Source organism: Hippoglossus stenolepis, chromosome 19 (assembly GCF_022539355.2).
Source record: "Hippoglossus stenolepis isolate QCI-W04-F060 chromosome 19, HSTE1.2, whole genome shotgun sequence".
Classification (NCBI taxonomy): domain Eukaryota; kingdom Metazoa; phylum Chordata; class Actinopteri; order Pleuronectiformes; family Pleuronectidae; genus Hippoglossus; species Hippoglossus stenolepis.
Window position 1 is genome coordinate 7,087,058 of NC_061501.1, and position 17,713 is coordinate 7,104,770.

General features: G+C 42.8%; 1 protein-coding gene and 1 pseudogene across 1 annotated transcript in view; one reads left to right on the plus strand and one right to left on the minus strand.

Moving 5' to 3' along the window:
* Positions 1–2,728, minus strand: part of LOC118098554 (guanine nucleotide exchange factor VAV3) — an 87,299-nt gene extending 84,571 nt beyond the window's left edge. Inside the window, exon 1 of the mRNA XM_035142513.2 lies at positions 2,323–2,728. Within this exon, the coding sequence (XP_034998404.1) occupies positions 2,323–2,529 (207 nt within the window). The 5' untranslated portion in view covers positions 2,530–2,728. The remainder of the gene's footprint in view (positions 1–2,322) is intronic.
* A 6,655-nt stretch (positions 2,729–9,383) lies between these two features.
* LOC118098877 lies at positions 9,384–16,701 on the plus strand (annotated as a pseudogene).
* The last annotated feature ends 1,012 nt before the right edge of the window (positions 16,702–17,713 follow it).

The following is a 17,713-nucleotide window of genomic DNA, read 5'->3' on the forward strand; positions in this document are numbered from 1 at the left end:
TTCCTCTGGCAAAGAAATGAGAACCACCAAAGAGACTCAGACTACATCCACACCATCAACTATGCTGCAGCGTTTTAGAGCTGCTGAAACGGAGAAGTTTCTAAATGCTGCTGCCGCTAGTTTTACAACTCCGAGTTTGAGTCTGGACGGGCAGAAATGGAGATGTTTGGAAACTATGACGAACACGCTCACAACTGCTTGCTGATTGGGTCTTTTCGATCACCGTGTAGCCTTCGCTGATTCGTCAGGCTCCTATCACATGACTCTCACAGAAAACAACTGGTATCGGCCTCGGCTACCAGCGCAACTTATTAGTTTTCGCTGACCGCTGTGGTGCAGTTAAATTCTGCATTTTAAAATCAAATCCTTCCTGTGTACACCAGCACACACATGCCCAGTGTACGTGAGTGGTCACGTGATATGCGTTTTCAGGTGTGTGAGTGCGGACAGGGATAAGAACAAATTTTTCATAATTTCCCATTACTCTCTAATAGACAGGTGGACCATGGGAAATGCAGTCCAAAAACACTGTACAAGTCAGTAGCATTAAAGTAGTCCCTGAGTACAGCATATCCTCAAATGCACTTTGTAAATATATGGTTTTGTGCATAAACCTTCTGCTAATTTGCCTCTGAATGGAGTTTCATCACTGGCTCAGAGTGAGTAAGTCCACCCAGCCATGCATAAAACAAACTGCGCCTATAAATAACCCAGGCCAGCCACTGAGCACCCTTCTACACATTGTGTCATTATGTCAACTGGCTGACAGCAAACACTGAACTATTGATGCCTCTCTGTTAGTAATCCTATTGGTTCTAGCACAACTTCTGATCGTAAATGGACTGTTCAGCTCCTCTTACAGCCCCAATCTGGTTTTCTCCGAGGTCTCCGGGTAAGCAGATCCTCAGACGGTTGATTTCCACTCCTACTGATGACATTAAAACCCTCTCTGCTTTTCTTTTCCAACTGTCCACCTCCACTGTTAGAGAGCGGCGGCAGCGCATCATATTGACCGCACGACTGTGACATTGAGTTTGGAGTGTCGTTGTTTTTTTCCAGGAAACAAGGCCCACTCCCCCAACCCCCGCCCAGTACAACATGGGACTAATATTGAAGCCTTAATCACCTGTTTTGGATCAGATGAAAGGTTTAGGGCATCCATTACATTATGTTACTGCAGTGTGTGTGTGTGTGTGTGTGTGTGTGTGTGTGTGTGTGTGTGTGTGTGTGTGTGTGTGTGTGTGTGTGTGTGTGTGTGTGTGTGTGTGTGTTATTAATTTTCCTATAGCAGGTCTGCAGGCTCAGTGGGTGAGCGTCTACCTCACTGTGTTGTCACCGAGGCAGATTCACTGTTATGAAGGTGAATATTAATCTGGTCGTGGCTCCGGCTGTCCTCTTACTGAAGCAGATGGTCTCTGACAAACAGGAGCCATGTGGTCACAGCCCTCCCTCCACCCATCCATCCTTCCATCCATCCATCCATCCACCTTAAATGTTTTCACCTCAATAAAAAAGGCAATGTAATAAAATGTGTTATTACTTATACATGTTATTAATCCTGTGAGATGAATCCACTTCTCTGCTCAGTGAGCCCATAACAAACTGTTATTATTGTCACTAAGCCTTCATCCACTGTGTCTTCATCACCTATAGGGGGCAGACTGAGGAGACCTGTGTACATAACGGTCCAGTGTTGCCCAACAGTAACAGTTACTCCAAGTTTGCTGTTTTGAGAAAGTAAACTTAAAGAATATGTGTTAGATTCATACCATTCACAGTGTAACTTTACGCAGCACCAGCAGGTCCAGTTGGGTGGCTACCAAATTCCCTTTAATTATTTCGCAGTTTTGTGTTTACTTGATCACTATGATAAAAACGTAGGTGATGAAACAGTAATAAAGAGCTGTACGTAGAGGTAAGGAGCACTGCGCTTCTTCGGCATGTATTCCGTACACAAGCACGGACTTGAGTGACTAAAATGTCAAAGATTATCATTTGTTGCCACCTTATTAGTGTGGTTTTCCGCCCTCTGAATACAGGGTGGGAGCTGCAACGAGCGGCGGATCCAAGATTTTAAAAAGTTGAAACTTCTTCAAACGAATGACTAATTAGTGGCTATTATCATCCCGAATTCAAAATATGGCTATTATCGTTCATACTGACATTTATTGGTGTTGTAGCAACAATGCGGGTTTGCAGAAAAGCAAGATATACTGTAAACTGGAATAATCCCAACGAGGTCTGGTTCCGCACTGCATCGGGGGTTGTAGTTTCGAAGCGAGGGTTTTTTTTTTCTTCGTGTGTGTGCGTCTTGGCTCTCACCTGTGACATCTGCGGTCTGAGGTTGATCTCCTTCAGGTTGATGGCCTGCGCCCTCAGGTTGTTGAGCAGATGGCACAGCAGGACTCCGTCCCGCAGCGTCTGCGCCAGGTCGAACACCTGAGCGGACTCCCATGTCACCCGGTGGTTGGCGGGGAGCACCTTGCAGTTGATCAGCCACAGCGCGCATTGCTTCCAGTACTCCATCATTATTCTGAGTTCATGCGTGCGTAAAGGGAGGGTTTCTGGTTTGTCCTTTTACGCGGGGTGACAGCTCGACGGCGCGTCTTCACACCGAGCCCATGCCCGTTCCGCTCGCTGTGGGAAGCCGGTGGAGGAGCAGAGGCAGGCGGCCGCTCTGTGGATGACACTCCGGTGTAGTGAGGCTGTGGATGGAGCGCACCCTGCTCTGTTCCTCTCTCTCTCTCTCTCTCTCTCTCTCTCTCTCTCTCTCTCTCTCTTCCCTCCCCCTCGCCCTGTTCCTCACCTCTTCCGCCTGCCACCCACCGGCTGCACGTGTGCTGCTGTCACCGACTGAACACTTTCTACTGCACATTCAAAAAAGAATCTTAGGAAATGAATCAGCACTTATTAAAAAATCATGTTTTCTCTTTTTGCAGATTACAGACATCCCACCTGCATAGTAACACCAACTGTAGTGACAACACCAATCAATTAATGATCAATTAGTGATCCAGCATGTTTCCGAGATTATTCCACACATTTTAATTATGTGACAGAAAGCTACTTATTTTCAGTCATAACTCTATCTCACTCTGGATTTCAAGGGATTAATCATCTTTTTTTATCCATGCAATTTCAATTTTATATACCAGCAATACTGTTAAACTGTATATATTTTGTTTACATTGTACATATTTCTATTTAATTAAAGTTCCTTGAGTTTGTACGGAGTGTATATTTCACCATTCCCTCTTTGCTGCTGTAACACGGTGTATTCCCCTGTAGAGGGAGTAATACAGGACTATCTTATTATCATATCGTATATCTTGTTGTATCTTATCTTATCTTATCATATCGCATCGTATCATATCGTGTCGCATCATATCTTATCATAACAAATTGCATCGCATCGTAATGTATCATCATGTCACATCGTATCTTATTGCATCATATTGTTTGATGTCATATTTCATCATGTCTTATCTTATCGTATCTCATCGTATCGGATGTCAGTAGGCAGGTCTAATGGCACTCAATAGAGCACATGCCTCTGCTGCCAAGGCCCAATGAAATTCACTAGATTCCTCATTTTTGTTTGGATCTGCACCAAATTGCCCTAACTCATAAATATCAGTCTCCTAAACATGCCTGAAATATTTTTCTCTGAGAAATCAATTAAAAAGTTGAAAAACGCCCTACCTCACAATGTTAAAGAAGTGAAAAAAATATATATCTTGGATCCTCCCTGATCCAGATCAATCAACAAAATTTAATAAGTTCTTTCTTTGACCACTGAAAATTCATGAAATTAAAAAGTCCAGTAGGTTTTTGTATAATTTTGTTCACAAACAAACTGATGGGGGTGAAAAAATAATCTCTTGGTTTGTGCATCTCTCTGTGACTATTATGTTCAATTTTCCACAAAATGTTTACTGCACATATGAACCACAACACACTGACTGTGTCTCAGTCAGTGTGTTACATTTGATCAGCTACAGTGTTATTACATGAAAAGTTATATGACACTTAGAATTTGTATTTAATAAGTAATCTATTTCACATTCATATGTTCATGTGTGGCTGCATGTTCTTGTTGCTGTGATGCATCTTGGATGTTCCTGACCTTTTATTTGCATGAGTGAATCATTTGTGGAGGAAATGGTGTGTAAGAGCAGATGTGAGTTATCTGCACACACTCAGGAGGTTTTGGGTGCAGTAACCGTTCTGGTTTAAAAACATTTGAATTTTCCTCTCATGGACTGATGATGAGAGGCTGCTCTTCTGATTTGCCTCATGGTTATTTTGGGTTTGTTGGTTCTGTGGAGGCCTGAAGTGTAGCTGCATTTTAACATTGTTGTGCTTCCTCATTGAAAAGAAAGGGATGTTGAATTGTTGTTGTTGACCTGTGTCAGAGAGTTTGCATATTTCAACCCTATACTGTTTCCTTATTCCTCCCGAAGAGGAAAGAGACCAATCAGGTGCCATTAAGCCTTTTTTCATTTTCAGTCAGATTAGGAGAAGAAAACCCTACTTCTGTTTTTACATCAATTGAAAGTATCAGGTCTAATGAGAAGCAACACGTGGACACATGTACTATGTGATCATTACTGTAAATGATTTTAAATAACACAGACCAGTTTGCTTTTTTAATTTGAGAACCAGAGGTTTTATGTATATTTTGTAGCAAAGCTTTGTATAGGAGCCATGAATGTTGTCCCTTTTGTATTTATTGGATTAGTATTAGATTATTATTATTATATGTTATTTTTTATGGTCTGGTATTGTTATTTGTTATGTTTCTTTTAATACACTGGGTCATGTGCACGTGGGTGATGATAACTCAAAGTTAACTCAAAGTGAACTTCAACACTAGCTCACCTGTGTGTGGTGTGTGAATAAAGTGGGCTGACACATTTTGGTTGACAGCACTTCACTGATGATGTGAATATCTTTTTTTTTGTTTTCTTCATTAGTAAAATCATTGATTTGACTTATTCTGGATCTCAGCGAATCTCTTTCTGAGCACGTCAGACAAAGTAACTCCAGCCCGACTTTAGCTGCTCACTGACTTTTTGGTTTATTCCCTGAAGTAACAACACTTTGAGACATACATTCTAAAATTTACTTCATTTTCAAAGTATCAAGCATTAACAAATCTCTAACATATGAATTAGGGGCTTTGGATCAAAGGAGACTTCCCCTGGGCTTGACCCTGGTGGTGGTGACGAGGGACAGAGCACGAAGTTGGGACGTCTCATGAAGGCCTCTGATTGGCTGCTTTGAAGGGAGATGACTTGAGTATGAAGCGTTGAAGTGGTGCAGGGATGAGGGCGGGACAGTTACGGTACTGAACTAAGCTTTGACAGCTTAAATGTGATTGGCTCAAGGTGTGTACGGCTGGGATTGGCTGAAAAGAATGAATGAGCTGCTGGAGCCCAGTGCTTCATTAGAAAGGATGTGGGCCAATACCAGGTGACAGTTTTCAAAGAAGTTTTTATTGATTTTTTTTTTTTTTACAGATTACAGAAAGACTGTTGAATAAATAGACTCAACTCAACTTAACTTAGCTGCTTTCGGATATGAACTGAACTCTGGAGATCCTGCGGACATTCTCCAGAGGGCCTGTATTCCTAAATTATTTATTTATGATATATTGTAAGGGGTCCTTGGGTCAGTGAAATACATTTTATTATTATTATTATTAGTAGTAGTAGTAGTAGTAAAAATCATAATATCATTCTTATCATTGCAGCCTACAGTGCTTCACATGACAAGATAAAAGAATAACATGGAAAAACGAATAAATCAATTAAAATAATTATAATGAATTATAATGTGCAACAAATCAGCAGTGATTATAGCATCACACACTGAACTGATAAAAGCAGGCCGTTATAATTGTATTGCAAAATGCATGCATCACGAGACAGGAAACGTATATGCACCAGAAATCCAATATGTGAACATAAATAAAATTACCTATACAGTCCGAGTGCTGCTAATCCCATTACCAGTGTCACATGAAGATACATGAATAAAGTATGAGCAGAAAAGATGGGAGAGAAGAAGTAAACCTTCCAGACTCGTTTCTGTTTTATACATGGAAATAAGATCCACAGAGTTTAAGATGTGCGGAGGAAGGAAAGAAAAAGCTGCATACAAAGAAAGTATGTCAATGAATCACTCTGAGCGCATTTACATACAGTGAGTGAACACAGGCCTGTGCAAACAATACGGTGAAGATTACTCTCCAGCATTTGCGGTTGTAAACACTCGCGTTATCCCGAATTCCTCACTCTCCATCTTCTCCTCTCCATATTTGTGCGGAGGATTTGGACGGATGTCAGCGGAGTGGGGTTTTGTATGTCCACACAAAGATTGGTGAGGGAATGGAAGGCCTGAGTTTGTGCGGTTCACTGTGTGAGCCTCCAGCTTTGTCCTGCGCTGGCTGCACACCGGATGCCATGGCTGGCATAGCATGGATGACAGGAGAGGTGGCTCGTGGCCGGACGCTGGCATACCTCTCGGCACCCTTCTCCTGTTTCAGCTTCCTCTCCCGGACTGGAAAGATGGCCATGGTAATTAAGAGCATTCCTCCGATTGATACGGCACACACACACACACACAAATACACACACACATACTCACATGCATGTACAGTAAGATCTCAAGGACTGAGGATGCTTCATCACAACATTTCAGTTCCACACATACATGAACTGCTCACTTATTCTTTTTTAAATAGCATCAACGCAGAACGGCCCCAACTTATCTCATCCAAAATTGCTCTAATCTCCTTCAGGACCCCATCGATACACAGAAGAATGATTTGCCGCATATCTGGGTTACTTCATCTGGAATGTGACCAGCACTGGAAAGTAACGACCAACCGTGTGAGCGTCCAAGATTATGTCTGGGCACATATGGCAGATGTGATCGCACTGCCAGGATTTTGTTCTGTTCTTTTTCAATGCCAAAGCGCATTATTAAAGTGCTTCAGTGATCAAATAAGATTGGTTCAGTGAAGATAATGAAAAACAAGCACTGAAAAGGAGGGCAAACGATTTAAATGTGATACTGCATCACAGTGTGTTTAAGGAAATGCAAAGAATTCCAACAGAAGAATAGAAGATTAAGATTTTTGTGATCTTCAAAGCACCTGTTTTTCTCCTGTTTTCACATATTTGCCATATTAGCTTCAAATATGAATGTATTGCACGTCATGTTTCTCAAAGTAACAACAGCCATTGGAAAATGAAGATGCGCTGATGTGAATAGTTGCATTCCAGATTGTAAGATTATAAAACTGTGGGCTGATATTATATCACTATAACCTGTTAATATCATAGGGAAAAGTGCATCCAAATATAAAGTCAAGTGACTTTGACTCAGCATTTACTCTGTGTTACAAACTTACTTCTAAGGGGTCAACACAGAGTATTGCAGCTTTCAGACACCGAAGTCTGGACATTTTCCTGAAATTTTCCAGAGGGGTTGAATGTGAGAATTCAAATGTCAGAGTCAGGTGACATAAATATAAATATAAAGTGTGTTCACATTAGAAAAATGGCTGAATAAATAATGCTGACAGCAGACACTGTCTTCCCACATTGCAATGCACAAAGGAAACTGAGCTGCTCACAGCTCAAAGAAAACTATTAGAGTGTGCAGGCCCACTGGGAGCTCTGTGGGGTTACTAGCAGCAGTGCTAAGCTACATGCTAACATCTGCATGCAAGGTAGTGCAAAGAAGAAGGGAACATGAATGTCTGAACCACACATTGTCCATCAGTCCGCTTTAATAGTTACTGAGACATTTTGAGAGACTGAGACTGTATGTGAGAACCAGTTGATGGTGCAAGAGGAAAAGTAATTGGGATTCATCCTCTGGGGACCTTGACTTGCATGGTTGGACACGTATTAATTACAATAGGTGGTGAGATATTTCAGTTTGGAGCAAATCAAAGGAACAACTGGCCGACGTTTGCCGTCCCCAGGGAGAAGGTGCTGGATAAAAATGATCGTACCGCCAACGGTTTAGTTAATAACGTTCTGTTTGATTTCCTATCAGCTGTAACTTGTCTAACAGGTGAGAGTTACCTGAACTTTGCCAGATTTAGCACCAGCTACCAGAGTGGCGTCTCCGCCGTGTCCCTCCCACTGTCCACACATCTCATCAGCTCCTCCCCCTCCCCAAAAAATAATATTCACATGCACTCCCACATTGTCATCGCTCCATCAATACCCCCCTGCAGCTCTGCCGGGCTGTGATTTACCGAGCTTCTCCCTCACCAGTTGTGTCACTTGATCCGGGGGAAGGCAGTGGATCTGTTTGTGCAGCTCATGTGTCCTCTCTGTGAAGGACATGTCTTCTCCCTGCTCTGTGTCCTGCCCCTGGAAGAATTATCTCTCAGCTGTACTTGTGACTTTTTATTTCAGCGTTCCATGTGTTCATCAACAGGCCAAGATGAAGACAATTAATACTTTTGATTTTCTTGAGTAGAACTTGGATAAATACCATCAGTCTTTTACTCAAATTCAAATCCACAGCCACCACCCACATGTAACAACGAGGAAGACCATAGCAGCTGCTCTTCATTGTGATCTAACAGCTATTGATTGTCTGACCCTGCCCTTAAAGCACGCTGTTTTGCTGGATTAGGAGGCCAGAAGAGAAATCAATGGGCTGGGATCCTCATGAGAGGCCGGGGATAAGTGGAGGCTGGCCAGGCCTTGCAGGGTTTCATCAGAGCTGGAGGGGGATCAGCTGGGGACTGGGTGGAGGCGGTGGAGGCGGTGGAGGCAGTGGAGCGGGGAGAACACGGACAATCAAAATGACCGAGGGAATTCTTCATTGTGCAGTAATTTGCCCTCTGGTGCTGCGGAACGATGGTGCTGGAGTCAAGATTCTTTATTGACCATATTCACGTGGCGGCCATCTTGCTCACATCATGCTGAGGGGGGGAACCTCACACACTGTTATGAACAGAATAATGATTGTACTGCTGTGATTCAGGTTTATAAAACACAGGGAATCAGACAAACTGTTTTCATTACACAGTCCCTAACTGACAAGACAATGGATCGTTAAACTCTGGATGCACTTCTGCTGGACAACAGCTAACGTTGTCCATTTGTTTGTTGGTTTATCAAACAGGCACTGACAGTCAAACTTTCAAAAGCTGAAGTCAGTCTGATGACTCCTACCCCATAACATAAGTCAAGTCACCTCATGTCTCAAGCTGCAGTGTCAAAAATGACCCACCATCTACCCCTGACACTTTGTTGTTGAAATGTCCTAAAAAGGTACTTTGCTAATTGGTCCAGTGTTCTCACCTCCTCCTGGGCCTCCTCACAAAAAGGCACTGCGTGTGCTTATCACAGGCCTGATGGTGCCCACCCCCCATCTCCACCCCGCAAAGAAACCGACACGGCTTTATAAAACATTTTCAAGTGGATGTTACAAGGTGAAGACGAGGCTCCGAGCTGAGGATAAACAAGTCTGCGTTTTGTTCGACAGCACTCGAGGACTTTGAGGACTTCCAAGGTATGAAAGCATGAAATTACAGCCAAATGTTCCCTCTGTGAGAAGAATACATTATCTCATCTTTCTACCAGATGTAAGGTCATTGAATAAATGTGCTGTTATGTAACATTTTTAAGCTGAAACAAAATAAATGACTTAGAGCAAGAGGAGGGCAAGACTGACTCCACACTAAGAATTTCATTATGGAATAGAAAAACACAATTACTAATTAGTTTTGTTATCAATTTTAACACTGAGAACAGCATTTAAAACCATTTCCAACCACAATTATGAGCTTTGTTTTCATTAATGAAAATTACGGCTATTGTAATTAGCCAACAGCGTTTTTGTTTTAATTTAGGATGAAAAGGTGTTAGCTCATTAGTTTGTGTGTGTGTGTGTGTGTGTGTGTAAGCAGATGGCCTTAAGTGTGTCGGAGAGGGCCACGGGGGCCATCATCGGGGCAGCAGTGGCAGATGCAGCAGGTAAGATAAACTGTGTATTCAGTTACAATACAACAACAATACATACTGAGTTAATTACAGCAACAGGACAAATCCGCCTCATTCAGTCTTCATGTAGGCTCCAGTGCAGTAAATTTGAATACACAATGAATTTTACACAGCAGCGTTAGTCATTGTTTTCTTCAGTCGTGACCAGAAACATTATCAGTACCATTATAGCAAAATGTGTGCGTGCTGATAAAGCACAGGGGCGGGGCCTTAACTTGTACAAGTCGTCATGTCGACCGGTTATGAAAGCAGAGTTTCTGCAGTAGCTGCTCTGACAAACATGAATGAACCAAGAGGAACGTTTGTTTAACTTCCACACATCATTCTCATCACACCCCAAACCACTGATGTCTGTATTATGTAGATGACTGCATTTATCAGTAGTGGAGGAAGTACTCAAATTTCTTACTGAAGTTAAAGTAGAAATAAATGGAAAAATTGTTCTCCACCACTGGCATTAATACAGCACTGCTCCAGTCTTAACAACTACTCAAAGTACTTTACACTACAGGTGACATCCATCCATTCACGCACACATTTATACAGTAGCCTATGTTTTTTTCCATTCATCCATTCACACACAGCTTAACATGTTATTGTTGTTTGGAGCAATGATTCTGCTCCAGCATAACACCCCCCGCTCCATGCTATCTACTATCGACAGACTGTATGTACAGTAGGTCATGTCAAACACATCAGGAAAAGAAAACTATTGAATGTTCCACCATTTCCTTCTGTCTGTGTGTGTGTGTGTGTGTGTGTGTGTGTGTGGTGTGTGTGTGTGTGTGTGTGTGCGTGCGTGCGTGCGTGCGTGCGTGCGTGTGTGTGTGTGTCGTGTGTGTGTGTGCCCCTCGCCCCTACAGCCCAGCCCATGCACTGGATCTACAATGCAGACAGGCTCAGGGAAGTTCTGTCTGACCTGGAGCCGTGTCCCGAGTTCAGGCCTCAGTCAGCGAACCCTTTCTACTGCAGGACAACTGGAGAGCAGACCTGCTACGGAGACCAGGCGTTTGTCCTGCTGGAGACACTGAGTCAGTGTGGAGGTACTGAAATTCACCCAGACACTGTACATGTCGTATATAGATGTTGTGTTTAGGTGTTTACATAGAGAAGGCAAGTTGTATCTATACTGCAGCCAGAAACTAGATGGTGGTCTAGATACTTTGGTCTCACTTTAAGGGAGCAGGTCATACAGTCTATGGGTTGCATTTATACTGATGAGAATGTTTTTTTTTAAATCAGTCCTGCTCTCAAACTGAAAGACCAAGCTCTTGAATAAAGATAGGAAAGAGAAACCACCGATGACTTGCTTCCAAACATTTGTCTTTTCCTCGTGTTGCATTCCTCACCTCAACAAACTCTACAGACATAGGCCATGTAGCAACATTGTTGTGGCCCAGGTTTGGCCTCCATCCCACATCCAGCCCACATGCCACATAGAATGGAGGCACCAAGGTGGTCCACTCTGGTTTGCCAGATCTGGGCCACAAAACCATAGCAATACCACATGTCAACCCAAATTAGTATTGTACTATTTGGGACAGATTCACAATTTACCACATAGCAAATTCAGGTTCACATCCATTTTGTCCGGGCCATATGGAGGCCAGAAGTGTTGCATCATTGCCTGAAGTTGCCCACACGCTATGTGCGGCAGGTTTTGCCTCTTTATACCCTGGAAGACCACAAACCTCTTCCTGTCTCCTTCTTGTAAAACAATGTGTTTAGAGACATCAACATACAAAGTGACGGTCTTCCTGCTCTTATTTAATTATGGCTGTTACAGTCGTCTACAGCATCCATCTCAGTGAGCCTAATGCGCTCTATGGATGTTTTACTGAATCTGGGGGCAGTTGCGAAACCGGCAGCGTGACGTTCGATGCCGCTGGTGAAGCTGCATGATTGATTTCTGACACAGTGCATCCTGTGTTGGCAGATGTCGACGTGGACGACTTGACCAAGCGCATCTACAAGTTCTTTGGTGCAGGAACCGTGTACGACCTGCCTCTCAATGACCCTTACAGGAAGAAAGGAGGTACAGTACCTGTCCATGTAACCACATGACATGCCGAGTATTAAGATAAGATAAGATAATCCTTTATTAGCCCCACAGCGGGGAGCAAAGAAGACCGAAAAAGTGTATTAAAGACTAAAATGATCTGAGGAAAATCATTCTGTTACTGTCTGAAACAGAATGATTTTCCTGTCTGCCAGTGGGAAACTCCCTCTCCATAAAAATATTCCATACAGTCAGACTTCCTTGTCCAAGCTGCTGACCAGCGCTGTGGATATTTTTTACTGTCAGGATACCATATAAATACAGTGCTGCCATAAAATGCCATAACAGCACAGGGCGCCTTTGGGTGCAGTAAACTGCAGGCAGCTTTATGTGTGCGTTGTGTCATCATCATGGACAGTGAAAGTCCTCATGAGTGAAGAGGCAGAGAGAAGAGAAGCTTCAATGTCCTATGTGGTCCTGCAGCCATACTCCCCATACTATCTGTCAATACAGATGAGGCTGTTAAACCAGTCAATAGTTCAACATAAAATATCTGTTATTTCATTTTGTCAGGTCCCAAAGCCGTGCTGCCCATCGATGGCCCGTGGAAGAACAGCAGCCTGAAGGCTTTCTTCAGAAACGTGGACGCTGGCAAAGAGGAAACTGGTACAGACCATAAGAACAGAACATGAAAACTACATGAGCACATCTGTCACGCCCTGACATCTGGATGTGAGAGACGCTCAGTCATTAAGATGAGTGCAGTTCCTCAATTTAATCAATTTTTTTCTCTTGCTCCTCCACCTGGCTATTGGGAGAAACTGCACACAATTATAAATGAAGGAAAAGCCACAAATTAAACTCTCAACTCGACTGTATTTTAAGAATATTTAATTTCCTGTGTTTGGTTTAATTCAGCATGAGGACATCTGTGATTCACTGTGAAAGAAGCAAACTCCTATTGGCTGTAAGAGCAATTGTTGTGCACCAATATAAGTTCAGGCCAAATATCAATTCTTCAGTGTGCCAATTGACAACTTAGGAATATTAAAACTGACAATCATCATCATCAGTCATATGATTGCATATATACTGTATATTGTGCATATAGATATTATTTGAAATATATGTTTACAATCCAAGACCAAGTTCATTTGAATTTTCCTCACTTTTCCCTTATTTTTTCTAATATTCGGGAAGGCACAGACTGGACTCCATACTTATGAATAGTCCTGTGATCCTTCTACTGAAATCCTTAAGAGAGCAGTCGCACGTCTTAAAATTGTGGTTTTGTTTTGGGGTTGTTGCATAATGTCTGCGTATGTGTGTGTTTTCTGAGGCTGTGAAGTGGACTGTCAGATGGACGGCGTCACTAAGCTGTCTCCAGTGGTCGCCATGTTCGCCGGGCGGCCTGAGATGCTGGAGAAAGTGGAGAAAGCCACACGGGTCACGCAGAACGACGACATGTGTGTGGCTGTGACTCTGGCCGCAGCGAGGTAAGAGTGACAGCTGTCTCACAAACAACAACAAAAATACAGTAGTTACACTGAAAGTGAAAGAGCTGCTGTGTCTGAATCTGTGGAAACTCACGGCGTGATCCAGTTTAGAAATGAGACAAACCCTTTGTCTGTCCGGCTTTATTAGGATTTTGGAGCATTTCATTCTGAATGGTCCAGATCCCAAGGCTCTGGACGCAGTTCTGGCTCAGATGAATGACCCAAAGAGACAGAACCCTCAGGAGCTGGACCGGGCCGTCATCGGTAAGGAACATGTGTCTTTAAAGCTGCTTTAATCTGAATTTCTTAGCTCAATACTTAACTGCAAATTAAAAACGTTCAACGTGGTTGGACCTCTAAACCCCGAAAGTTGTCGTCTGTTGGGCTCCGCATTCGGAGACTTGAGCCAAACTGCAACAGCCACAGGTTTGGTCCTGATCCAAACCTTTGCTGAATGTCTTCTCAACGCTCTCTCCCTTATTTCATACTAACACTGTTCTATCAGTAAATGCAAAAAATGCCCAAAGCTCTTGTTTTTGCATTTCTGTTTTTCTGCCAAACAAACAAATGAGATTGAAGGAGATCTCTTTATCTGGTTTGTCATGTAACAGGAACAGAAGAGTGAGCTGAAGGTCATTGACTCTTTTCTGTAGCCCAATAATGATGATATAATATGATAATGAATAATAATGATAATGACATATTAATACGATAGCAAACGTGATGAGCCTGGTATCCATCCTCCCATCTCTTGGCAAAATCTGAGGCTTTTTATTGGAGTGTAAGTTATGTCTTCCATCAGGGTGGGTTTTGTGTGAGGTCTTACGATCTATGATATGTTTGTTTTTATTCTTCTCTCGTTCTTGCTTATAACAAACAGAGGGAGAGGTGGACAAAACACCAAGCTCATAAACCAGCAGGTCTTATGGGAAATGTGGGCAAAAGTGGAAGAAACACAAAGAGCTCTCTCTGTGCAGGACCATTTTTTATCTTTAAAAACATTTTTACAAAATATACTGTTTCAATTTAGATGTAAAAGACAGCTGGTGTGTGTTTCGACAGCAGGCATCTCAAAATTCATGAAAACGTCTGGCAGCAACAGCATCAAATTACAGTAAAAGATAAAAATGACTTGTCCACAGAGACAAAAAAATGCAAGACCATTAAGCTATTTAATAATCCAGCTATATTAATTCAGGGAGTACAACTTTATTTTTAGTATTTTCTTTTTTCATCTATTGTATTTTCTGTTTATGTCTCTGTTTAATTTAAGGTATACTGGTAATAAAGGTAATTTACTGTGTTTTTATGGCATTTACACTTCTTCTAGAATAACTGTAAAATAATGTAGTCAATTTCTGTTTTTGTATTTTTCTTTATCTCTCTCCTTGTATCTCTGCCAAAGCACATCTCCACCAGGTGAAGGAGAACCTGGGGAAGACGTCCCAGCAGCTCATACCTGCTGTGTTCACAAACACATGAGGTGGGTCCTGTCAGTGGTAGCAGCATGTTTACGTGGCACACAGCCATACGTGGCCTCTTCCTTAAGGTAGAGGTTTTTGATCTCCTGACTTAATGGACTCCCTCCTCCTTCCTCTTCATCCCGCCTCCCCTGCTGAGGTCAGCGTATCAGGTTTTACGGGGCCGAAAGCCTGAGACACCTAATGTGCACATGAAGAAGAGATCTGCTCTCCAGATCTGTTCAAATGCAGCCTGGTGGTTTTATTACCTCCGCCGAGGAGGTTATGTTTTTCATCTGCATTTGTCTGTTATTTAGCAAGATCGTGCAACAGCTACAGGATGGATTCCCATGAAAGGGCAGAGGGGTGCAGGGCTTTTTTCAGCCACTGTGCATCAACAAATATGGCTAGAAACCTGTAACTACCCCCAATGTGTAGCTGAGAAACGTAAAGTGACTCCAGCTATATGGCTTGTTTTAATTTAAAGAGCCTGTTGGGCCTTGGCAGAGGTATATGCTCTACTGAGTGCAATTCTAGTTTTGTATGGGACACTTCTAACTCAAACTTAAACAGATTTGATCCTCTGATCTGTTTCTGTATCATTTTTCTCACCCTGCTCTACTGATTCTGATTCTGTTCTCCAAGTGTTGCCCGATGCGTTCCAGGGAGCGCTTCACGGAGTCCTGACGCTGACCCAGCTGGATGAAGCAGTCAGGGACACCATGCGCTGCGGGGGATGCACCGCCAGCCGAGCCTCCTTCATAGGAGCCTGTTTTGGGGCACAGGTACTGTGGGGGCGTGGGGCTGCAAGGCAAACCCTCGGATGGATGGATAGATGAATGGAGGGAGGGAAGGAGGGATGGATGGATGGATCCTTTATCCTATAGTGATCCCAAACCGGAAAAACTCTATTATATTTTACATCAAAATGTTACATCAGCATACAAATATTAAGATTGTCTATAAAGGCCAGTCATTAAAAACATTATGTTAGCATGTCACAACCTACAATACCAAATACTAACCACAAAAAAGTTGTGAGTTTTTTTTCTTTTACAGTAGTGCACCAACTGGGTTCTAATTTGATTCCCACTCTTTGTTTACCAGTTGTAACACACTAATCATCATATTCAATCACATCAGGGAGGCACATGCTTCCCTGCAGTTTCGTTCGAGCCAGGAAGTGAGAGCAGCACATGAAAATTCACCATTTTGCATGTTGTCGTCTTTAGTCGTGGATGTGTGTTTGATTGGGTTGACGGTGAACTGATGTGGTTGAAATGAAAAACTTGTGTGGTGCTTTCAGAACGGTCTCCAGGGAATCCCAGACTCTTGGCTGAAAAGGACGTTCAGATATCCGCGGCTGCTGGAGTTGGCTGAAAACGTCGTCCAGAAAAGGTCGGCAGATGCAGTTTAGCTTTGAAATCCACTCAAACAAAACCTGTCGATGATTTTTTCTTTCAAAGCTATCTTAGGAGACTTTGCTGTATTGCAGTACTTTGACACGGCTGCCCATGACGGTCTCATTTTAAAGTCTTGGACTGAATGAAACTTGAAACTTCTGTTTGCTTTGTCAAAGACGCTTCGTGCAAGAAAGTGAAAATGTGTATTCGTGTTGTGATGAGGACACGAGACACATTTATCTAAAACAGCTGCATTGTAAGAAAAAAGATTTTTTTTAAATGAATAAAGAACTTTTAAATGGTTCCATTATCTTTTCTTTGCTGCAGAGTGGACTTAAAGGATTTCCCTGCATTGCCTTGGGGAGATTAAGTTTTGTGCAGTCAGGTTTCATCAGGTTTCCTTCTTCTCTTCCCCTTGAGTACTTTGTGTGATTGTGAAGTGAAAGAGCAGACACCAGATTTACTCCTGCAACATATTCCTTCCTCAAAGGAGCTGTTCTGCCTCCCGAAAAGTGCTGACTTCCATATTTATGTGTTTTAAGCAGCCGCCCCAACACTTCTGACAGTCCGCCAAGTGTGGAGCAGCCAGGGCCTAAATATCTTTGTAACAGAGTGGTTATAAAAGTGCAGCGTGCAGGCTACCGTCGGTGTCCCTCAGCTGCTTTTACAGCTTGACTCGTTGACAATGATGAATAGGAAGAAGTTCACGCTGTAGATGAACTTCTTTACTGGTTTGACACGTTGTTTTGGCAGTGCACCGAGAATTCACGTGTGTTTCAGCCGTGCATCCTCAACGCTGAGCAGGGAGGCTGCAGAAGCTCACAGAGGGAAAGTCATTTGATTTCACTCTCGGCCTGACTTCCTCCCACACAGCAGGTAGCAGCGGCCGTCTGGCATAATGACAACCAGACCTGAAAAGTGTTTTTGTTTTTCTAAAATCTGCCAAAATCCACTTCCTCAAGACGTTTGCCGAGGAAGAGGAGATGGTTGCAAAAGATATTACGGTGTGGAAATATGCACTTGCCGTTGTGTCAGCGTTGCTCATCAGCGCAGAACAAGTCAAAAAACATTACAGGTCAATCTGTTTTATACAGTCATTATGGGAAAAGCGTAAGACAATCTGTGCACTGTGCAGGTTTTACACTTGCAGGCGCCCGACTTGCATCGTACTGGTATAAAATAATATTCTGAAGGGGAGGCCTGAAACTACCTCTTCTTCCTGTCATCCATGATTGCCTCGCTTACACCAGTTTGTGTCTCTACCCATCCATGGCTGCTGCCTTAAAAATAAGACTGACAGTATTGGGACAGATGA